Here is a 24,834-nt window from a genome sequence, read left to right as displayed (position 1 = left end):
TTAGTGAACTCAACAGAAGTAAACAAAAGTGTTGTTATTTATGCATGTTTTCAGTACGAGATCGGGTCAGGACTAAGATGGAGCGGGACATCCTGGTGGAGGTTAATCATCCCTTTATTGTTAAGCTACACTATGGTAAGTGCAGGTCATCAGCCCATCAATGGTAACCATGAACCCATTCCCTCTTTCTCACACTCTTCTTGTGTACTTCCTGCAGCATTCCAGACTGAAGGAAAGCTCTATCTGATTCTGGACTTTTTAAGAGGAGGCGATCTCTTTACTCGACTGTCAAAAGAGGTAAATAGTGAATGGTTACCCAAAGCATAGTCTCACATAGCCAAGTCAATTTTTGCAACGCATTCTCTGCATGTCTGCACGCTTAGACAGTCTGATTGATATATAAAGCATGTGTTCCCTTTCCTCAGGTGATGTTCACAGAGGAGGATGTGAAGTTTTATCTGGCTGAGCTGGCTTTGGCTCTGGATCATCTGCATGGACTAGGCATCATCTACAGAGATCTGAAACCAGAGAAGTACTGAATGTCCTCAAATAAACCCAGTTTAAAGTAGAAGGATAATTCACCCAAATGAATGAAACTAGCCATTATTTATTATTTCATTTAAAACAAAGAAACCAAACTTAAAAAGTGCAAAAAAGAATTAACTCTTTCCCTGCCAGCATTTTTTAACAAAGTTGTCAGCCACCGCCAGCATTTTTGATCATTTTCACAAAAGTTTCATGGAATATTTTTTTGTATGAATATCTGAACATGCAATATGTCAAAAGAAAGAACAGACCCTATGCTTTTAAACAAACATTACAAACATTTATTCTAGCTTCATGCATTCTTTATCAACACTTAAATATGGGTTAAGTTTCATTTTAAAAAAAAAACAGCAAAATTTTGAGCAAAAAGCTGAGAAAATCATATTTTTGAAAATAATACTACGTCTGGATCGGATTCAGAACGATGTTCAAAACATAGATGGAGTAGATCGAGTGCATCACCCCTAATGCTTGCACAGTCCTGAAGCTCGTCCTGGGTCAAGATTTCATGTGGTAACATTAGACAGGTTTTGATTTAAATGCTGTTTAATGTTGATGATCGCCTTTTTTTTTACATATGCATATGATGTCCATAGACTGTAAAAAAAATTATGGACGTAGTGTCCGTGACGTCACCCATAGGTATCTGATAGAGCATTTTTGCCGTCACCAACTTGACAGCGCGTCACCGCACGTCACTCACGGTAAACTGAAAATGGGCAAAGAGGCGGGACGTGGGTGGAGCTGAGGTCCCTGATTGCTAAAACCACACCCACCTAGCTTGACCATAGTGGCAATCCACCTGTCACTCAAGTGGCCACACCCTTAAGTATGGATGAGTTATAAAAAAATGTACCCCTCACAGTTGTCATTAAAGCTACACTGTGTGATATTTTCCCCCATCTAGTGGTTAAAAGGTATATGACCATCCAGTGAATTTTAGTTTCTGTTCCTCTCAATTCCGATTTCGTTTCAACTCCTACGGTGGCCGATTTAGTCCAAGATTAACATGGCTTCCAGTTCGACCTCATCCACATTCGACACGGTGCCTGTGGGATATTCTGTGCGCAGTGGGATGGTTGGAACTCAACTGGCCTAATTATTCGGCTAGAAAGAACTGCAGCTAATCCAGAGTGAACTTTGATGATAGTAATGTTTATTCAGTCATCCAATTGCAAGGCATAAACAGGTTTGCGTGGATATGTACATAAATGTGGTTTCTGTGAGAGAACAAATAAGGATAGTAAATATACATACACAGTTAAGAACTGTATAACTATACTTATAAGTTACATTTGTATAATGTAACCGTAAACCAGAGCGTATTGTACCATATATAGGCGCTAAATGCAGCTGCATTAAAAGGAGCGGAGCTGCCGCTGCTGCTGCTAACAAGCGGTGTCGGATTACAAAAGTGTGTGCGCAGCTTTAGCACTGCAGTGCGCTCTGTATAACAATTGTTAATATGCCGATCAGACCTGATACATATTTCCATCAACATACATTACAAGCAAATATTTTCTATAAACGAATAAACATTGTTGATAACAAAATAACTGAATGATTATTCAAATAGGTGAGCATTACGCTATTGTATGTTGACACAAAAATACTTCTGAGGTGACATCAACTGAATTACGCGATGACACACTCTGAAACACATCTACAATGACAATAACTATTATTACTTACGGAGTTATTAACGCACAGAAATACCACACAAGGAAAAACAGACTTTTGAGGAATAAACAAGCCAGGAAAACTCCGTATAACTCTGTTACTGGACGCTGCTGAGATGAAAACTCTCTGCGCATGCACCAGACAAGTCTGAACAAGTTGACGCGCACATGCGCGAGGCAGAGAATTTTGTACAGTGCCATCGAGTATTAAAACCGGTTAAAACGCGAAAGGCGAAGCTTGAATTTACTGGGTATGTCCCTCTTTGGCTAATGTACTTTCAAGATGGAGGGGCAACATGGCGACCACCGTTAGATCCCATTACCTTGTGTATTTTCAATGGCATATTATAAACTTACGAGAATACTTTATTACTTGAAAGAAGTAAATATACATTAAAGCTACACTGTGTAACTTTTTTAGTCTATTCTTAGCTAAAAACACTTAGTTCTTTCAAAAATATATGTGCTCATTAATGTATATTTACTTCTTTCAAGTAATAAAGTATTCTCGTAAGTTTATAATATGCCATTGAAAATACATAAGGTAATGGGATCTAACGGTGGTCGCCATGTTGCCCCTCCATCTTGAAAGTACATTAGCCAAAGAGGGACATACCCGTAAATTCAAGCTCCGCCTTTCGCGTTTTCATCTCAGCAGCGTCCAGTAACAGAGTTATACGGAGTTTTCCTGGCTTGTTTATTCCTCAAAAGTCTGTTTGTCCTTGTGTGGTATTTCTGTGCGTTAATAACTCCGTAAGTAATAATAGTTATTGTCATTGTAGATGTGTTTCAGAGTGTGTCATCGCGTAATTCAGTTGATGTCACCTCAGAAGTATTTTTGTGTCAACATACAATAGTGTAATGCTCACCTATTTGAATAATCATTCAGTTATTTTGTTATCAACAATGTTTATTTGTTTATAGAAAATGCTTGTAATGTATGTTGATGGAAATATGTATCAGGTCTGATCGGCATATTAACAATTGTTATACAGAGCGCACTGCAGTGCTAAAGCTGCGCACACTTTTGTAACCGGACACCGCTTGTTAGCAGCAGCAGCGGCAGCTCCGCTCCTTTTAATGCAGCTGCATTTAGCGCCTATATATGGTACAATAAGCTCTGGTTTACGGTTACATTATACAAATGTTACTTATAAGTATAGTTATACAGTTCTTAACTGTGTATGTATATTTACCATCCTTATTTGTTCTCTCACAGAAACCACATTTATGTACGTATCCAAACAAACCTGTTTATGCATTGCAATTGGATGACTGAATAAACATTACTATCATCAAAGTTCACTCTGGATTAGCTGCAGTTCTTTCTAGCCGAATAATTAGGACAGTTAAGTTCCAACAGTCCCACTGCGCACAGAATATCCCACAGGCACCGTGTGGGAATGTGGACGAGGTCGAACTGGAAGCCATGTTAATCTTGGACTAAATCGGCCACCGTAGGAGTTGAAACGAAATCGGAATTGAGAGGAACAGAAACGAAAATTCACTGGATGGTCATATACCTTTTCACCACTAGATGGGGGAAAATATCACACAGTGTAGCTTTAATGAGCACATATATTTTTGAAAGAACTAAGTGTTTTTAGCTAAGAATAGACTAAAAAAGTTACACAGTGTAGCTTTAAGGGCATAATTAGCTGTAAAGGCGGCCAGTCGATGAATTGCAGTTTAAGTCACTTTCGTGTTGGCTTCTAGAGAGACCGTGGTAGGTTGCCGCTTGATAATATCGCTTGTTTCTACTTATTTAAATAGCTACCCCTACCATATAACAGTGAAAACACGGAAAGTCGGAAATTTTCATCAATGGCGGTGAAGCGTTGTCTCACAAATGATGGAATTTTCCCCCATTTGGCAGTTAAAGAGTTAATGGAAATTAAAGTCATTATTTAATCATTGTTTATACTTTTATTATATTTTAGAGTGCTTTTTGTCTGTTTAAAAACAAAGGGAAGTATGGAAAGAATTTGTGTGAAAAAAATAAACTTGCGCAGCAAGGATGCTTTAAGTTGATAATATGCAACAGTAAAGACTTAATAATTTTACAATTTTATTTAAAAGTTTTTCTATTGAACTGTTATTCATCAAAGAATCCAGAAAAATCAGGGTTCCCACAAAAATAACTGTTTATGAAATACATTTTTCTTGAGCATCAAATCAGCATATTAGAATGATTTCTGAAGGATCATGTGACACTAAAGACTGGAGTAATGAAACTGAAAATTCAGGTTCTCATTTAGAAATATATTAAAATAGAAAACAGTTATTTTAAACTTATAATAATATTCCACAATATTACAATTTTTACTGTATTTTTGTTAAAAGAAATGCAGCTTTGGTGAGCTCAAGAGACTTTTTATATTTTTTCTTTCCATACTTCCCTTTGTACTTTTATATTTTTTCTTTCCATACTTCCCTTTGTACTTTTATTTTTCATTGTTTGTCAATCAAAACACCTTCACTCCTTTTTTAATCCTACTTCATTGCTGTCTTTGAGGTCGTCCATAAATCACTTTTATGTCTGGAGAGAATAGAGCTATAAAAATAACGGTTGTAGTCTTGTAGCCGTGACACATAGAGATATGTCCTTATGGCTCATGGTGGGAATGGCGATAGAAAGTAAGGGGACCCTTTGTGTGAGTGTGTTCATGCTCTGTTAAATGGCTTTTTAATGCTGTGAATCTGTGTAATTTCAGCATTCTCCTGGATGAGGACGGCCACATAAAGCTGACAGGTAGGTAATTTCAGATTGCTGGAATGGCTGCATCAGCATGGGGCCACTTTGAGCGTTTAGGGCCTTGTGTTGATACCGTTTAACTCCAGCCTCATGGGAGGACAGACAGACGCTTTAACCTTCACTGAGGTTTATGACCATCTAAACCACACTATATGAGAAGGTGAACTGCACAGAACTAATATGTGGAAAATTAGTTTTTGTGGAATGAATGCGGGGAAACTAAGATTGGGCCCAGTGCTATTTTAGTATGATTTATATACTAAAATAGCATTTATAAATATTTAAAAATAGCTGTGTTTTAGTTTATGCTTTATTTTGTTGTGATTTTTTTTTTTTTTTATCTTTTTTTATATATTTTAATTTAGCTTTTATTTTAGTTTTTATTTAATTTAGTTTTAGTCATTTTAGTATGTTATTTCAGGTAGTTGATAAGGTAGAATTTCTATGTTGTTGTTGTTTTTTTCTTTTTTAGGTTTACATTTTTCATATAATATTTATATTTTATTTTATTTCAGCTTTATTTGTAAGATTTTAATATTTTTAGGTAACAATAACAACACTGATGTTGCCGTACTGAAAGTGTGTTTGTGTGTATCTTCAGATTTTGGACTCAGTAAGGAGTCGATCGATCATGAAAATAAAGCATATTCTTTCTGCGGGACGGTTGAGTATATGGCTCCCGAAGTGGTGAACCGAAGAGGACACACTTATAGCGCTGACTGGTGGTCTTACGGTGTACTCATGGTGAGGGAGTGCCACTTCCTGTTTTTATTTTTGTCTATTGAGAATTTTATATACATTCCCATTAAAGGTGATCTCAGTCATTTGTTTCCTCATTAAAAGTTTAATTTTATTAATTAATTAATTATTTTATTTTAAATAATTATATTTTAAAATACATTTAAGTCATTTTAAACTATAATTATAAAATAGCAATTATTATAAAATGATAAATGAAATCTTGAACAGTTACTGTAAACTTGGCCGGAACGATCTGGAATAATGTTCTAGCACCTTCAGCCAGCAGATATCGGCCAGAAAATCACAACTTGTTTTGCTCTCCATCCTCAGTTTGAAATGCTGACTGGAACGCTGCCTTTCCAAGGCAAGGACCGCAAGGAAACCATGACTATGATTCTAAAGTGAGTGTGACGGCCTCATCCTTCCGCCTTCTCGATGGAACACTATAATCTAAACACAGTCATCCAGTCTGAGTGGGAAAAGCCAGCGGAATTGGTCTGACTAACATCTGGATGCTAAGTGCTGTAAGCGATGAGGATAAGCCGTTGGTTTAGCTGACAGTGCTGTTTAGCCTAAAGACTAACCACTTAACCATCAGTAAACATGGAACCGCACAAAACACACGTCACGTCATAAAGCAGCCTGCTGAGGGGTGAATAACACTCATGCGTGCCACATTAGCACTGCTGTGGTTCATGGTTATAATCAAAGGTCCTTTAGTACAGTTTGATGGCTTTGATAAACTGTAGTAATGTGGTTTTAGTGGAATGACTGCAGACCTTCAAAATGAAGGCGAGATGAGGGTTTGTCAATTACAGTGTTCATTTGAGGCTTCTGCAGAGGACTGATAAGAACAGACAATTACCACTGATATGAATAAATGAAGTGTTAGCTGTGGGAATGACATCAGTGCATACGACAGTGACTGACTTTGTCTTTGTCCTCCTTTTTGTTATCTGACCTCTAGGCTTGTTTAGACAGATTTTTGACCATAATTTGACTTTATCACCACAAGGTCTGATACACATTGCAGCACATTCTGGTCCAAAACTGCCCACTTAGATAGGGAGTGACCTTCTGCCCATTTAAATTACATGGACTGTACATTTTACTAGTCATGCAGGCAAATTGGAAGTGAGAAGCTATGTATAAAAACACTTGGTAGACAGAACGTTAGAATGAGAGTATGTCAATCCGATTGGTCGACGACCAGCACTTACCATAGTGTAACTTAAGAAAATCCATCAGGATGAACTTTCATTATGCATCAAATTGTATGTGAACTTTCCATGCATGTGCCGAATCTCTGACCACTAGCTTGACTTTTGCCCTCTCCTTTTGTAGGGCGAAGCTGGGAATGCCTCAGTTTCTGAGTTCAGAAGCTCAGAGTCTCCTCAGGAGCCTTTTCAAACGAAACCCTTCCAATAGATTAGGTAAGCCCACTTGTATACACTATCGTGCGAAAGTTTGGGATCAGGGATTTTTTTTTTTTTTTTTTTTTTAAAGAAATTAATACTATTGTTCAGCAATAATGCTTGCCTGACGTCGTCATACTCAACTCTAGTCAGAATTTGAGTCTGATACTGCTCCATTGGGCTGTGATTATGGGGTGTGTTTCAACCGAACCAGGAAATACCTCAATTGGATAGACCTACGACCAATCAGAGCAACGGAGCGACGCATAGTTGTCAACAGAACTCAACTGCACGCACACTGGAATAAGTAGTAGAAGATGAGTGTAAACGATCTTTGCTGGTGTTGTAAAAATAATTTAAGGATACACAGAGTACTTACCAACACGATCATCATTTTTGAGAGAAATAGTAAAGGTGAATGCATATACGAACAAGTTCTCCGTTTAGGATTAGAACGAATTCAACCCAAGCGCTCCTTGGTGACGTGAATGCTTACGTTACTGTTGATCATCTGTCCATCATCGTATAAAGCCCGCCCTGACAATTTGATTGGTCCGAACAGCTCCTGTTCAGGCATAGTTGCTCCACAACGGATCAGGCCCTGTCCCAAATGGCACACTTCATGTGCACTTTCAGTCTTGTGGACTTACAATGGCTGCTGCGTGCACGTGTCCGTTAAGAGACTGCAGGGTGTCCCATTTGTCATTTTAGGTCTCAGAAGGGTGCTCGCGAGTGCCCCCTTTGAGGTCGAAATGCGCCCTCGATGCGCACTTCTGCCGAGCCCGCACTGGTGCGGGTTACGCAGCTGACTTCTTCCCGGCAGTCAAAGCGGCATTACGCAGAGAAAGTGTGGACTCAAAGGAAGACCGTGAGGGTTTAGGGTGCCATTTGGGACGGCCTCAGACCGAATTTCCCGAACTCAAATGTTGTGGGTGGGGCTAAATTCGGCTGGCATCCAGGCTGCAATAATGCATTAATTTGATCAAATGTGAGAGTAAAAATGTTTTATAATGTTACAAGATTTCTATTTAAAATAATAATCATATTAGAATGATTTCTGAAGGATCATGTGACTGAAGACTGGAGTAGTGATGCTGAAAATTCAACTTTGCCATCACAGGAATAAATGACATTTTAAAATATACTACAATAGAAAAGTTATAATAATATTTCACAATATTGCTGTTTATATTGTATTTTTGATAAAAATAAATACAGACTTGGTGGCCTTAAAATACTTTTTTCAAAAACATTACCAACCCCAAACTTTTGATAAGTAGTGTATTAAACTGACTAGATGTTCATATCTGGATGAGTTATGCATATTTGATTTTAACTTGATTATGCTTGTCTGCAGGTGCTGGTGCAGATGGTGTTGAAGAGATAAAGAGACACCCATTTTATGTTACCATTGACTGGAATGTGAGTTTTTACAGGAACATGCTTTTACAATGAAGAAGTGACACTATCAATACATAGTGATTTTAAATGTTTTTATGCTTTGTTTGTCTAAGAAACTATTTAGAAGAGAGATTCACCCGCCCTTCAAACCAGCCACTGGGAGACCAGATGACACATTCTACTTTGACCCAGAATTTACTGCAAAAACTCCCAAAGGTACATCAGCTTATCAACTGTGTCTAACCCTAGATCAGGTAGACTGTGTTTGCTGTCTGTCTTTAATCCCCTCTCAGACAAATACATAAAATCTATTTAATTAAATGCTAGACCTTTTGAAATCTGTCTGATTATTTGATGGTGTATTTAATGACTAGATCAAAACCGCTGTGTGTTTTCCTGTAGACTCACCAGGTGTACCCCCTAGTGCCAATGCCAATCAACTCTTCAGAGGTTTTAGTTTTGTGGCCATCAGCTCAGAAGAAGAGTCTCAACCCCTGCAGAACAGTATGACCGCTATAGTTCAGGTATCCACTCTTATGGGTAACACGTTTTTACTCCAAATGAAGCTTCTTTCCTCATATATGCTGTAATTGCTGTTTAAGGTTTAGCTATGAGTCATGTTTTGTCAGCATTACATCTGGTTGTTTTCTCTCTGTAGCAGCTCCACAGAAACGTGTCTCAGTTTAATGACGCATATGAGGTGAAGGAGGATATCGGAGTTGGCTCGTATTCCATCTGCAGACGCTGCATACAGAAAAGCACAGGCATGGAGTATGCAGTGAAGGTGAGGAGAGAGTGATATTAAACCAACAGACTTTCATTAAGGCAGTAAATCTCGAATAGACCACCCAGAACACCTTGACAAATTGATAGCAACATAAATTAAAACGTTTTTTTTTTTAAACTGGTCAGTATTGGAAAATTAATTTGTGTTTACATTTAGATTAAAAATAAAATACTAAAGTAAAACCAGTTGTTTTAATTGTGAATTTAGGGAATCACATTATAAATGTACAGAATGATTTTGAGGTTTGCTAAATATGACAATTTAACAATGTTATTATATTAATAATTATTTTTAATGTAATTTTTTTTAATTAAATATAAAATTAAACTTTAATCGTTTTAAGAAGTTCTTTTTAATATTTAAAAATGCAACTAATTTAATAACATTTGTAATATTCATCAAAATTCAAAATGAATATCCATTTTTCATACTGTACATAATGCAAAAAGGCATTTGTAGCAATTAAAACAATTAGTTTTAAGTTGTATTGTTTTTTTTTATTATTTAGACATTATTTTCAATTATTTAGTCTTGAATTTCTGTAGTAAATAATTAATAATAAATTAAATAATTATTAGCTTATTGGACAGAATTTAAATTCCTACTAAACTGCTTTTTAAAAGCATTTCTGGCCTTTTCCAAGACAATTTTATACTACTTAGCCCTTTTTATACTGTTTCTTTGACATTGTGATGTATGTCTCTATATGTTTTATGTTTAGATAATCAATAAAGCTAAACGGGATCCAACGGAGGAGGTGGAAATTCTGTTACGCTATGGACAACATCCAAATATAATCACCTTGAAAGACGTGAGTGTTTAAAAACAAGGATGCAGACTTTTTATTTTCATCTATTAGGATGAAACACAATAGTCTGCTGGGGCAGACTCTGAGCTTTGTCTTATTGGCCGAATGCAATTATATTAAGATAATGTCTTGTTCTTTTCAAAGAGAATTGATGTGTTTACCTGAAACCTATTCTGCTCTGACATTTCCGGAATGAGGGAATAGTGTAATGAGTTCCTGCTCTTACCGTCTGTCTTGCTTACTCAGTTCAGGTTATCTATTATCTTTTCCAGTATGTTTCCATACATTAGAAATGCATCTGCTTCAAGTGTTCCGTGATTAGTTTCAAACACAAAATTTATTTTGTTGCCAATATAAACATCCTTAATCATATTATGTATTGCAGATCGGATTGCAATAGCATTTAATGAAAAGTGAAGGTAGCAATAAAATAGAAAGGATGGTGAATTTAAACTGATTAGCCATGATTAACTATTGTTTGCAGGTGTATGATGATGGCCGCTCGGTGTATCTGGTGACAGAACTGCTAAAGGGAGGGGAATTGCTGGATAAGATCCTCAGACAGAAGTTCTTCTCAGAGCGTGAGGCGAGCGCTGTGCTGTACACCATCACAAAGACTGCGGAGTACCTGCACACTCAAGGGGTATGTAACCTCTCTAGAGCTCAAACTGTAGTAAAGAACAAACTAAAATGAGTACCGTAATTCAATATGTTAAGGGAGGGAATAAAACCAAAAGCCCAGCTGAAGTACGTAAGATTTTGATCTTGGAAAACAAAGCTTTGTGAGACCGGCGTGCCCCTGGTGTCTTACCACATACTGGTTTATAATGGCTCTAATGCAGAGATACTCAACTTCAGAAGCCAAGATGGGCACATTCAGACCGCAATAGATGCAAAAGCCTGTAATATACACTACGGTTAGAAAGTTTGGGGTCTGTTCGATTTCTTTTTATATTTTGAAAGATATCTCTATTGCTTACCAATTCTGCATTTATTTGATCAAAATACAGTAAAAACTGTATTATTGTATTATACAGGAATATTGTGAAATATTATTACTAGGGCTGGGTAAAAAAATATTGATTTCTCGATTTTAATCGATTCTCATTTTTACGAACCGATATCGATTCTTAAATCCCAAGAATCGGTTAGTCTATCCTGTTTTCAGTTGATGAATGAATGGAACATTGTAGCTTGCCTCCCATCCAATAAATCACAATAAGCTTTGTGCTTTGTTACTTTTGATATGAAACAATGTCTCAGATTTGAAATTACATCCATTTTATTACGAAATTCAAAAAATAAATACCGTTTTGTGCCGTTTAATGTGGCGTGACATTGCAGTAGCGTCTCAGTTCAAGAGAAGCGGCAGCGCGGAGCATACGTGAACTCATCCGCTTTAATACCAGTTACAGTGTCAAATAAACATAAAAAACATAAAAGAATTTAAAAAAAAACATATCATGTCACATGTAATCACGCAATTAGTGTTTGAACTGCGGAAAGACAGTAAAACAGCTTGTAAACAATGTCATGTAACGTCACATTTACCTCAGAAAAACCATATCCGGTGACCATAAAATTTGCCATGTGCTGTATCTGATATATACCCCCAAAAAAATCGATATTGAATCGAAATCGGAATCGAATCGAAACTATATTTTATTTGGTAATATTTAATTCAGGGATGTGATTTTACTGTATTTATATAGATTTCCGTGGGATGGGAGGCAAATTACTGTAAAAAAAAAAAAAAAAAAAAAAAAATTGATGGGCCGTATGCGGTTTGTGAGTTTCTTAGTTCTAATTTAAGCTTTTTTTTATTCAGGTGGTTCACAGGGATCTAAAGCCCAGTAACATCCTTTATGTTGATGAATCTGGGAATCCCGAGTCCATCAGGATCTGCGACTTCGGCTTTGCCAAGCAGCTGAGAGCGGAAAATGGACTGCTGATGACGCCATGTTATACTGCCAACTTTGTGGCCCCAGAGGTACGTTTTTTCAGCTGGCACAATATTTTATAAAATGAATGTCAGTTTCTTGAACAGAGAACATCACTTTGGTCCCCAGGTGCTGAAGAAACAGGGTTATGATGCTGCGTGTGATATCTGGAGTTTAGGTGTCCTTCTGTACACAATGTTAACTGGGTAAGTATGTAAACTTAGCACTATAGTTTTCAAAATGTGTTTCTATTCAATTGACACCAAGCTTTTTCTCAGATTTACTCCATTTGCTAATGGCCCAGAGGACACACCGGAGGAGATTCTGGCTCGAATTGGCAGTGGGAAGTTTTCTCTCGCAGGCGGATACTGGAACTCCGTTTCACTCGAGGCAAAGGTACCCACCTGAGAAAAGCATCTGAATATACACTTGATAATCCAAAATAATCATTCAAAACACCTGTTCATTGTTGTTCTCTACAGGACTTGGTGTCTAAGATGTTACATGTAGACCCCCATCAGAGACTAACAGCTGCACAGGTGTTGAGACATCCCTGGATCGTTCACAAAGACCAGCTCCCCAAATACCAGCTGAACAGACATGACGCCCCCCATCTGGTTAAGGTTTGGTCCTGTCTGCACACTACTTTAGAATGATAAACTTAAATACTTAAAAGTGTTCCTGTAAATATTTTACTATGCCCCTGAAATGCTTCACAAGGTTCCCATGGTCTATATTGAAGGCACAGTATGTAAGATTTTTGGATTAAAATAACCAAAACCCACTAGAACAGTGCTTATATATTTTTGTTGACTTGTGTACTTGCATTATCCCAGATGTTTCCAAGAATGTTTAAATACAGAGATATAAGCAATGTTAACCTAGACACGGACTGTGTCCGTGCATCGCCTATCAATGGCATCATACCCGCGTTACCCTCAATTTCCTCAAATTATTTTTAAAAACCATGGAAACGCCAAAGACGCTTTAGTATATTATGTGTTTTATTAGACAGGTGAGCAACAGTTTGGATACATTCATCGACAGAAAACTAGTCATTGTTATATCGCTCAACACAGTTAGTCTTATTGTTTAAAGCTAGTTTTCTTGATTTACAGTGAGTACCATGTTTGACCATGCCTAATATCGATCTAGCTTACTGTAGTGTGCAACACGTGTCACATAGTAGCCGGTGAGTGAACGCACAGAGTAACGTTAGTACTTAAAATTTTGAACATTCTCAGATGTATCTAATATGATCAACAGCGCTGCGTTACCCCACATACATATGAGCAGAAGAAGTGTAAGCAGCGACTGTGGCATAATACATTTTTGAAAGCTTCACTGCTCTCCAGCCGTGTGTCGTGCTCATCTCTCATTAGCAATCGCTCCAGCAGCCACGTTGTGCTCCCACAACACTCGGCCCTGCTCCGCTTCATACTACTGTAACGTTCATAATCTCATCCATGAACATGAGTCCTGTCCCGAATTTTTATTTTTTTTTTCACCGGGTGTGAGGTGAAAATGACATCTCCCATGAATCCACGCTCAATTTCAGCGTCATCAAGCTATGCCTTTGTTTTGAATAGGGGACCTATAGTGGCGAAAAACTACATTTTGTGCCTTTAATATATCTATTTAATACTATATGTATAAATCATCATATCAATCATAAATATTAGTTATGTTAGGGAAATTTTATGTAAAGAATTTCATTAAGGTGTAGGAAACTTATTTTCAACCTGACAACTTTGAACAGGACAGTTTAATTAAGCAAGTTTTGTGTGAAATCTTTTCTCCTGTAGGGGGCGATGGCTGCTACATACTCTGCCTTGAATAGGAATGTTCCTCCCGTGCTGGAGCCCGTGGGCTGTTCTATTCTTGCTCAACGCAGAGGAGTGAAAAAACTGACCTCCACTGCTTTGTGAGCAAATACCTTCCAACTCCAACCCCGTGACCTCTAGCTTGGTTTGAGCACAGCCTGAACTCGGCTTGCTTGCTTATGTCAAGGCCTTTAGAGCCAAGTGTAGATTCTGAGGACCTCTGGTGGACAATCAAAATCTTCCTTCATTGGTTACTTGGAGGGCCAATAAAAACAGTTCGCCCTGTACAATCATGCCTCTGCTTCCAAACGCAATCTGTTGAAGAATCTGTGGACTATTTCTGAGGGGCAAATTATGTATGAATATAAGCATACTGTATCTCAGTCATTAAAAAAAGCTAAGATGTTAATGTATTCAGGGAGGATGGAGATTTTCGAGGATGACAACAAATTCCTGCGCCAAACCGTGAAAACAGTTGCGAAAAGCTCCAGTTGTATGGGGATGTCATATATGGGATATGTTCCTGTCAGGTCGACACTGAATATTCAAATTGTATCCTGTTCTGCTCTACTATTTTACACCAGGAACGCCACATAGCATATTTAAGTCCCACCAAACCGTAATAGCTATGGTGTATCCCAGCAAAACTTGTTCTCCCGTCATCTTTTACCAACAAACTAGGACAAAACCCTCTCAGCCGACCCATACAAGACTGTAGGTCGAGTCTGAATGTTTGTATGCCGGCTGCTGGCGTTAGCTTATCTTTTTACGGAACAACAATGTGAACTAGGTCCAAAGCACAAAAATGCAGTGGAGACCTACATGTAAACGGCACAGAATGTCAAATAGAGAACTCAGGTGAAACGCAATACATTATACAAAAAAAAATAAGCTGGGACGGAAATGTATATGACTGTATCGCCTCACCTAAAACCTGCTGACCTGTGTATTTGTTTGTGTGTAGGGAAGTACAGAAATGCTCAGAGATATATGTAGTGACTTTTTTAAGTGACTATATACAGCCTAGACATATTTTTATAAATGTGCATGGGCAAGTTGCTATATTAGCTAGTAGCTCTGTGGAAGTGGTCATGTTTATAAGCATGACTGAGGATGTTTTTCCCCCTTTATTTTATTTTTTTTAAAACCACTTCTAATTCCATGCAGGTTTGTGTTTTTTTTTTTCCTGAGCAAGTTTAAATATGTTGTACATTTTCTTTTCATCTCAGTTGTATTTTTCCTGTCTTTGACTTGGAAGAGTGCTGGAAATCTTGCTGTCCATATAAGCTGCTATCCTGTTCTTTTGTACATGTAGAAAATAAATTTTGCCATTTTTACAAAAATACTTAATATGACTGAATGTTTTTTTGCCCTGTTTTCGTTTTTATAGAAACCACATCAAAGGGTTCGTCACACAATACTTGCGAACGTGCAGAGGGAAAAACATTGTCTTGTGCTGCATGTAAAAAATTCAGAACCTCTACATTTGCATACAAGCTTCAAAGTTACATGGCTGGCAGTGTTGCAGGAAACAGTATCTTTTTTTTAACACTATTTCTTCTTTATAATTTATAAAAATCTGTTAATTAATCATTTTGAATGCTTAATGACTGAGACTAAAATAGTTAAATGTATATAAACAATACCATTAAAAAATTCGGGGTCAGTAATTTTTAAAAGTCGATGCTCACCAAGCCTGCATTTATTTAACAATAAAAAAAAAAAACATGTTTAAACTTTAATATTGTAAAATATTACAATTTAAAATAACTGTTTTCGATTTGAATATATTTAAAAATGTAATTTTAATATTTCAGGAATCATTGTAATATGCGGATTTGGTCCTTAAACATTTTTTATTATTATCAATGTTGAAAATTTTGATAATAAAGAATGCTCAATATTTTTGCAGAACACATTTTTTCAGGATTCTTTGATGAATAGATTCTTTGATGAAGAGCAGCATATATTTTTGAAATAGACTTTTTTTACTGTCACTTTTAACCCTAAAGCCATCTTTTGGACAAATGAGGGCAAAATCTTTTCTTTTTTTATACTTTCTTTAATCTGAGCGGTACAAGACTTGGCTACTTTTCCTAAGTTTGCCACCTGAACACACAAAAAAATGTAGCCTACTCGATTCTACAATGTTAAGTGCTTGAAAAAAAAGTCGTCTGAAAGAAGAATGTCATATACACCTAGGATGACTTGAAGGTGAGTAAATTATGGGCTAATTTTCATTTTTGGGTGAACTATCCCTTTAATCCTGCCTTCGTGGACAAAAATGGGCACTCAATAGGAATGAATGGAAAAAAATGTAATTAGCATTTTTTTTTTTATCTGTCTAATAAAAATCAATAAATCCAACACAATGCAGATCATACATACATACACACAAATGAAGGAGTGAGCCTATACAACATTCTCAATGTGGCAAACACTCACACAAACAAAGGAATTAAATGAGCCAATAACAGGGCTTTTTTTTTTTAAGTAACAAAAAAAAAGTTAAAACATTGGTTTACAGAGTTCAGCCGATATGCAGCCATTGAGTTCTATTGCCATCTAGTGGCTATTGATATTGTAGCTTTAAAAAGAAATGAATACCATCATAGGTCACCAGATGTCACCAAAGTCACCACATTTTTAGGTGGACTTATATTTTACATAAAAAATATGGTACCTTTAGAGGTAAATAAATTCATTAATACCCCAAAAAATCACAAAAAGGCATACATTGATAGAATTTATTTTATCAAAGATGGTGATAACATTTATTTAAAAAACATTGAAATCACACTTGTGACCTTCGTGCCCAAATGTATCCACGAAGAAGGGATTAAGGGCTGTTATGTGAGGATGGCTTGAGTCAATTTAATGCATCCTTACTGAATAGAACTATTAATTTTTATAACTAAAATTTAGAAAAATTGTCCAATGCATCTCTTCATATCAATTCCTTTAAAAGAGGTTATTTCAAAACTTGAACGCAACAACCAGAGTTGAATAAAAATGCATTTTAATCATGATTTTAAGAAATGCATATTACAAAGTACATGTCTGTGAATATGCACATAAAATGTTTTTAGAATGTCAAAACATTTATAGCAGCTAAACATACTGATACCACAGAGACTAATACATTGTCTACATGATAAAAAAATGTATGTGTGGACACAATATATATATATTGTCACAATGTCACGTTCTGTAACAAATACAGAAATCTGCCATCAATATACAATATTTCGTTAACATTGTAACTAACATTTAAACATTTTATTTGGATTAGGCCCTTAGATTTAATCATAATCCTGACTAATGAAAGAAAAAAAGTTGTTGTTTCAGATAAACTAAATACTTTATACTAAATTTAACTAAATGTATTATACAGTACTAGTTTAAAACTTGTTTAAACTGTGATCTCATTGTGTGCCAGCACTGTCTTCGCTCTTCTCCTTCTCTTCATGGTTATCTTGGGGAAGTTCCTCTTCCAGATCCACGTTTCCAGACTCCACATCCTCCACTGTCGACAGATCCATTGAACTCTCAGCAACTTCCATCTCATCTTCGCTGAGCGGCTCCATCATCGTCTCTTCCATCCCCACGGTCACGGCCTCAATTCCTTCTAAACTGTTCACATCAATAGCATTTGGTTGTTTCTCCACAGACTCCTCCGGCTTCTGCTCATGGGTGAGCATGTGTGCCGCGTAGCCTCGCTGTGAGAGATAAATTTTGCAGAGGTCACAGTAGAACGGGGTCATCACGTTGTGTTTGTCCATGTGTTTGACGTAGCCATTGACTCTTAGAAAACCCCTATCGCAGGTCTTACACATGAGTTTTTCTCCAGCGTGAGACGATTTGAGGTGCTGAATGAAGGAACCTCTGAACTGAAAGGTCTTTTCACAGATGGGGCAGATGCACGCAAGTTTGGACGAGTGATGCTTCATGTGAGCAACGAGAGCAACTTTGTAGCCGAAACGTCTGGGACATAAGTGGCAGGTAAACGGCATGGTCGACTCCGCATCCTCGTGAACTTTCTGGTGAGCTTTCAGAAAAGCATGATGGGCAAAACCTTTTCCACATTGCTGGCACACAAACCTCCTATCGGGATTCTCCTTGGCGTGTGTGGCTCGATGCCGCAAAAGGAGACCCATTTCATCAAACCTCTCCCCACAAGTTGAACAAGTACAAAGCTTTTCTTTAGCTTCAGATTTGGTTTTCTTTTTACCATGATTAGCACGTTGATGCTTCATTAGGTTGCGCTTACTACGAAACCTCTGGCCACAAGTTAAACAGCTGATAAACTTTCTTTTGACAGTTGAAATACAGTCCTCTGTAACGGCCAGCTCACTCTCCTCATATTTAACCTCCAGTGAGGAATTCTGCTCGTGTCCAGATGTCATGTTGGCACCCAGCTCGTATTCAAATGGCTCCTCTTTGACACAAGCGAGTGAAATGGTGTCAGAAATTGTGATTTTGAATGTGTCATCTTCCACACTCTCATCTTCTGCTTCCTGTCAGATAAAACAGAATCCAATACAGGATTAAACAATGTCATTGTTTATATACAGAGAGAGAGAGAATTTTAAAATAAAACATGGATGTTGAATTATATATAACTATGTGTATATTAAAATACATGTAATTTCCAGTATATATACTAAATCATTTCATTATATATATATAATATAACAAGCAAAATTAAAATATATATTGTACATTTTAACATAAAATATGCATGTTGAGTTATATTTCATTTATATATTACATATAAAATCATTAAATGCAAAAAGTTAAATATATATATATATATATATATATATTCTAACTTATTTGTTATAATTTTGCTTGTTATATTATGTAATTGTATATAAATAGTATCAGTATAGTTTTGTCAGCATCTGTGGCTATCTTCATGGCAAAAACTGAATTACAAAAATACAAGAGTTACATATATACAATAAAAATAAAACCAAACAAACAGAAAAAATGCAGCAATTAATATTATACAATATTTTTAACATGAACATATCAAAATTCTAAAAACCTTTTCTGGTAAAATCTTACTAAATAAGTCCTTAAGTGAGCTTACTTCATAAAAATGGTTTCTACTTGCATTGAAAGTGGGACAGTCCAATAAAATATGTTTAATGGAAAGGGGGGTCTTGCGAAACATACATAAAGTTGGGTCTTTGTGTATGTGTGTATGTATGTATGTATGTATGTATGTATATATATATAAAATTACATGTGTGTGTAATATATTTACAATTAATTTCTATATGATATATAGATGATTAAATGCAATTGTACATTAAATATAATTATATATAATTAAAATGTGTAATTTATATATATATATATATATATATTAAACGTGAATGGCCTATGAATTGATAACTTATTGGGGGAAAAATTAGGCATCTTACCCGTCCCTCCTTTTCACTCTCAGATGATCGAACAGGATATACAGTAGGAACAGCATCCACGCTTAGTATCATGCATGTGGTGTAGCCCAGGTCCATTTTGAAGTAGTTTTCCTCGGAGAAATGATCCCCACATACCCGGCATGGAGTGGTCGCGTTTTCCTCATTAGCTTTACTGTCTTCAATAAACTTTAACCAAAGATTGCGTCTTTTCGGATCCTCGGGTAACATGTAATGAATAATGGTGTCCGACCGGTTCGGACAACCACCTACCACACATTTATGTACCATCATTTTTACGATCTAACTGGACTTATACCTTAATCTGGGTGCAAACAAGCTGATATTTGCATTCAGATTGCTTGCTTTCTCTTGATCATAGTAGATAATTCTACGTTTAAAATGTAAAGTATAGGCAAAGATGTTCAAAACAAAGCCGCGATGCTGTTTCTTCAGATGTTACTGACGTGAATGATGAAATTGTCGCCCCCTACCGTATAGGAGGACGGAACCTTTTTTCTCTTTCAAAAACGTGCTGAAAACATTTATCAAACTCACATATTACGTATAACAGATCGTTTTAGCTTCACAGAATATACTTATATATATTTTTCCTCATTACTTTTTTTAAACATTCCATTTTTCTCTTTTAGTTCGGTGGACCTAATAAAAATACTTAATCATTCTAGTTATTTATCATATATCACAATATAATATCATATCAGATAATTATAAATTAGATTTAATCCACTCCTATTTAAAAAAGAGCTATATCCAGCTTTTGATCGGGTTTGCAGCGGTTTGCAGTTGTGAATAAAGTTTTGCGCTATTGAATGAAGCAAGCAAACTGCGCATGCGTCATTCTCAGATTTTCTTGCTAACGGCGCTGAACGGTAACAGTTCACCACGGCACGTTTAAGAAGTAAAATATTTGACATATGGTTATTATTCCCTGACGTTTTGAAACATTATACTAGAGTCGTCGACTTGATTTAAAGAATATGCCGAAAAACAAAGGTAAGGTGGTTTCTTAAGACATTTGTGAGAGATGTTAGCCTTAAATTTAGCAAACAAGGTAACGTGAGAATATGCGCGACATATAGCAGCTTATTGTCAATTATTGGTTTTAAGTTTTTCCAGATAAATGTTTTAAATATTTATTTTTCCTTTTAAGCTCATAAAACGAAATAAAATATGCTGTCAGGCAATGAAAAGGACCCGCTCGGCCGCTTTGTGTTTTACGCAGTTAAGGTACAGATAGATGGTAGATTTACAGTTAACGTTAAACGTACATTGATCTTTACTTGTTTATAATATTGTTACTTTTAAACTTATATTTCTAAGAGGGCTCCTACATGCTTAAGTTGCCCAACAAATATACATGACATGAACAATAGATCAAGATCATCCTTGTCAGATATTCTGCTGGATGTTTGTACTTTGCTCAGTCCTTTGGCAACGTGTTAATGAGGAGACATTGTACCAGGTGTATGATGGCATCTGATCTCATTTTATATCTCTGTATCCAGGTAAAGGAGGAAAAAATCGGCGGCGTGGTAAGAATGAGAATGAATCTGAGAAAAGAGAGCTGGTGTTTAAAGAGGATGGACAAGGTATGTTGTACTGCTCTTTCATATAATGAACATTCTGCCTTTGCTTGATCTGCTTTTAGTTTTGTCATTTGAAAACCCAATCTTCTGTCTTCTAGAATATGCTCAGGTCATCAAGATGTTGGGAAATGGGAGATTGGAGGCCATGTGTTTTGATGGAGTCAAACGGCTTTGTCACATCCGAGGAAAGCTCCGGAAAAAGGTGCACTTTACAGCTTCAGGCTAAATGCGGATTCAGCGTTTTCATCACTTTGTGAATGAGCTTGACTGGACTGATTTTAAAAAGTTTCGGCCAATCAGTCAGTATTGTTTGATTAAACTAAATTAATTGCAGTAAATGTTGTGTATTATTAACTTAAGCATAGGACAAAATAATGTTCTGGAATGAAAGTGTATCTGCTTAAAATGTTTATATTGTTCTTTAACAAGAAATTCAAAGATGAATTTGTCTTGTCTTTTATGGTCTTATGCTTTTTTTTTCTCCTTAAATTTAGGTGTGGATTAACACGTCAGACATTATCCTCATTGGATTAAGGGACTACCAGGTTTGTTTAAATATAATTTTTTTATTTTAATAATATAATAAATATAGCTATAAATATAATTAAAAAAATATATTTTTTTATAATCATTGAATGAATGGGCTATCAGTGCCTGGTTGCCTAAACTACTAAGACTAGTCTTGCAGGTTAGTTATACATTTTTTTTAAGACTGTTCATAACTGTTTTAGTTTGTTACATAACGTACATTGGTCTAATTTGAAACCAAAAAATAAGACTCTTTGCCCTTTGACTAATCCCTAGTTGGTCATACAAGTACTTTAAGGATCAGTTCACTTTAAAATGAAAATTTCCTGATAATATACCCACACCAATGTCATCCAAGACGTTCATGTTTTTCTTTTTTCAGTCGAAAATAATAAAAAAAAAATTAGGAAAACATTCCAGGATTTTTCTCCACACGATGGTCTTCAATGGCATCCAACGGTTGAAGATTCAAATCAGTGCAGTTTCGAAGGGCTTCAGAGGCTCTGCATTATCCCAGCCGAGGAATAGGACTTTATCTAGTAAAACGGTCATTTTCGCATATGACGTCATCACGCTGAAAAGTCACGCGTGACATACATGGAAGTACCGACCCAGTGTTAAAACGAACGTGCAAAGACTAAATCAAATGCTATTTACAGAAATAAAGGTAAAACAACGATGTCGGATGATTATGTAGTTGGAGGAGAACATGAGATGGAGTTTTTCTGCATCTGTACTTCCACGTACGTGACCTTTCTGACGTGATGACGTCATACGCCGGGGATAATCACAACACTGAAGTTGCGCATTCGTGGTTAAAAAGTATATACATTTTTATTTTTCCTTGAAAATGACTGATTGTTTCACTAGATAACACCCTATTCCTCGTCTGGGACTGTGCAGAGCCCTTTGAAGCTCTTTGAAACTGCATTGATTTGGACCTTCAACCATTGGTTGCCATTAAAGTACATTTATATGGAGAAAAATCCTTGAATGTTTTCCTCAAAAAACTTAATTTCTTTTCGACTGAAGAAAAATAGATGATCTTGGATGAAATGTGGGTGAGTAAATTATCAGAATCTTCATTTTGAAGTGAACTAATCCTTTATGACTCAGTCTTAAAGGGTTAGTTCACCCAAAAATAAATCTTCTGAACACAAATGAAGATTTTAATTTTTTTATGAAATCTGAGACCTTTCTGTCCCTCTGTAAAACTAATCCATATGAATTGAGTGGTTTCATTTAGGCATTTAATTAATATATAAACATTCATCAGCTCACACATCAGTTGTGGTAAACGGAAGCTCAAGCATGTTTGCTTGATGTGCAAGAACCAATGTGGTTTATTCTCATGTTCATTATAAAGCAATCAAGTCTTTTCAGAAAATTGACTAAGTTGCTCGATTCATATGGATTAGTTTTACAATCTCTTTATGAACGTTTTGAAGCATCAAAGTGGTAGTTGTGTAGCTGGGACAGAAATTACTCAGAATTCATCAAAAAGACCTTCATTTGTGTCCTGAAGATGAACGAAAGTCTTGGTTTGGAACAACATGAGGGTGAGTAATGACAATTGCCATTTTTGCGTGAACTAACCCTGTAACATAATGCTGTGTTTATGCAACTGGCAGCAGCAGGTTTTTTATACATTTCTTAATTTAACAATTATATATTATAATAATATAGCTGTATAAAATAATACAAATAAATATATTTGTATAATTTATTATAAATATACTGTTTAAAATATTTTTGATTGCCTGGAAAGAGAGGAATTTCCAATATCACTTAAAAGCCTTTATTCGAATATCATTCTGCCTCTGTAACTACTGAGTTCTTTTAATGCAAGGTTTTTTTATGGAGTGAATATCTGACAATTTTAAATTCTGAAATCTCTTGTCAGGATAACAAAGCAGATGTCATTTTGAAGTATAATGCTGATGAAGCTCGGAGTCTGAAAGCCTATGGAGAGCTTCCAGAACACGGTGAGTATATTCAGAGAAGCTTAACCTCTACTAGACAGTTTTTGATGAAAGGAGGTTCTTGGCTTGCAATATGCTGATCTTTTTGCTGCGCTGTATTAAATGGCATGTCATTAAATTCTCCCTTTTGGTGCCTTGCAGCCAAAATCAACGAGACTGATACCTTTGGGCCTGGTGATGACGACGAGATTCAGTTTGATGATATTGGTGACGATGATGAGGACATTGATGATGTAAGTACTGAAGCAGTCTTGTATTCAAATTAAATTAATAACTGAATGTTTTGAGTGATTCATTGAAATGGAGACGTGATGCAAGTAGTCAGTACATAGGTTTGTCCTGACAATACTTTTTTCATTCTGCAGATCTAAGAGGAAGAAGCTGGGATGTTTATGTTTCTCAGCCTGAAGTGACAGTATCCTCACACCCCCCTTGAAGTTGCCCCTCCATCATTATGTACACGGAGGCCCAAGTTTTGGGTTTCTCTTACTAAACACATGACTGCATTTTCACATTCAATCCATTTTGTTATCTTTTAATGTATTTATATTGATTTCACATCAAGTGGAATTTAGTTACAAGTACAGAATCTATGGATTCGCAATAAAAAAGATAACCAATTTTATGTTTGGTCTTGCAGTCTGTATCCTAATAGACATGTTCAAACGTTTTGTAAAGGTGAGTGAAACTCTTTAAAAAAACAAAAAAGCTGATACCTCTAGAATGCCTCTTGTCTTTTTGAATGTTTTTGAAGTCTCTTAAGATTTACTGGTCACAAAATTGATGCGTTGGACAATGCATTTATTCAAAAAGCCTATCTCTGATTAGCTTTTCTCCATCCTAATTTTCTTTTGTGTTTTTGTCTACTACAAATGATGCTACTTTTACAGGGCTGCTGAATTTATGAAAGTAACTCATCTTGAAGCTCTATGTATTACTCAAAGTTGTTACAACTTAGTAGCTTAATACTAAACTACAGTAAACGTCAGCAACTGAAATATTTGTAAGATGAAAATGGAAACCTTTTTTTACTTTCTAAAATGATAGCTCACAAAGCAAGTAACCAGAATGAGCAAGTATTTTTGTATGAAAATCTGCTAATTAATACAAGAATAATGAGAGTTTATTGATTGTATTCTTGCAGAACTGGCCCATTTGAATGAGCATGTTGGTTATAATTTGATATTTTGTGTATTGTTTTGATGAGCTTACGATGGTTTCTTTTTGTCCTCTGCTGCTTTTGATCAGAAAACCTGTGATTTTGAAATAAAATTCAACAACATTCAAAATCCTAGAAATGTATATTTGAATCCTTCGAGCTATCAGTTATTAACCAGGTTCCTCAATCTTCTGTAAAATATTCACTTTTTACCTCCAGTATTTATAAAAT

General features: G+C 36.1%; 3 protein-coding genes across 7 annotated transcripts in view; 2 read left to right on the top strand and 1 right to left on the bottom strand.

Moving 5' to 3' along the window:
* rps6ka3b (ribosomal protein S6 kinase, polypeptide 3b) overlaps positions 1-15,233 on the top strand; it is a 56,283-nt gene extending 41,050 nt beyond the window's left edge. For all 5 annotated transcript variants that reach the window (XM_079806616.1, XM_079806617.1, XM_079806618.1 and 2 more), the window contains 18 exons: positions 55-135; positions 218-297; positions 426-532; positions 4,940-4,977; positions 5,582-5,724; positions 6,052-6,122; positions 7,066-7,154; positions 8,494-8,558; positions 8,651-8,753; positions 8,940-9,061; positions 9,196-9,321; positions 10,046-10,135; positions 10,617-10,775; positions 11,961-12,122; positions 12,202-12,278; positions 12,351-12,468; positions 12,555-12,695; positions 13,878-15,233. In XM_079806616.1, coding sequence (XP_079662742.1) covers positions 55-135; positions 218-297; positions 426-532; positions 4,940-4,977; positions 5,582-5,724; positions 6,052-6,122; positions 7,066-7,154; positions 8,494-8,558; positions 8,651-8,753; positions 8,940-9,061; positions 9,196-9,321; positions 10,046-10,135; positions 10,617-10,775; positions 11,961-12,122; positions 12,202-12,278; positions 12,351-12,468; positions 12,555-12,695; positions 13,878-14,000 — 1,895 coding nt within the window. In that variant the 3' untranslated portion in view covers positions 14,001-15,233. The remainder of the gene's footprint in view (positions 1-54; positions 136-217; positions 298-425; positions 533-4,939; positions 4,978-5,581; positions 5,725-6,051; positions 6,123-7,065; positions 7,155-8,493; positions 8,559-8,650; positions 8,754-8,939; positions 9,062-9,195; positions 9,322-10,045; positions 10,136-10,616; positions 10,776-11,960; positions 12,123-12,201; positions 12,279-12,350; positions 12,469-12,554; positions 12,696-13,877) is intronic.
* A 715-nt stretch (positions 15,234-15,948) lies between these two features.
* Positions 15,949-19,797, bottom strand: LOC307119333 (uncharacterized protein). The gene is made up of 2 exons (XM_079805555.1): positions 19,328-19,797; positions 15,949-18,412 (listed from the first exon to the last, which is right to left on the bottom strand). The coding sequence occupies exons 1-2, from the start codon at positions 19,616-19,618 to the stop codon at positions 17,321-17,323; spliced, it is 1,383 nt and encodes a 460-aa protein (XP_079661681.1). The 5' UTR covers positions 19,619-19,797; the 3' UTR covers positions 15,949-17,320.
* A 350-nt stretch (positions 19,798-20,147) lies between these two features.
* On the top strand, positions 20,148-24,065 carry eif1axb (eukaryotic translation initiation factor 1A X-linked b). The gene is made up of 7 exons (XM_079806565.1): positions 20,148-20,341; positions 20,854-20,937; positions 21,033-21,136; positions 21,429-21,479; positions 23,366-23,447; positions 23,586-23,677; positions 23,810-24,065. The coding sequence occupies exons 1-7, from the start codon at positions 20,326-20,328 to the stop codon at positions 23,813-23,815; spliced, it is 435 nt and encodes a 144-aa protein (XP_079662691.1). The 5' UTR covers positions 20,148-20,325; the 3' UTR covers positions 23,816-24,065.
* The last annotated feature ends 769 nt before the right edge of the window (positions 24,066-24,834 follow it).

The sequence above is a fragment of the Gobio gobio genome (assembly GCF_949357685.1).
Source record: "Gobio gobio genome assembly, chromosome: 23".
NCBI classification, from domain to species: Eukaryota; Metazoa; Chordata; class Actinopteri; order Cypriniformes; family Gobionidae; genus Gobio; species Gobio gobio.
Note: the sequence above shows the minus strand (reverse complement) of the source record. Positions and strands in the feature narration are given on the sequence as shown.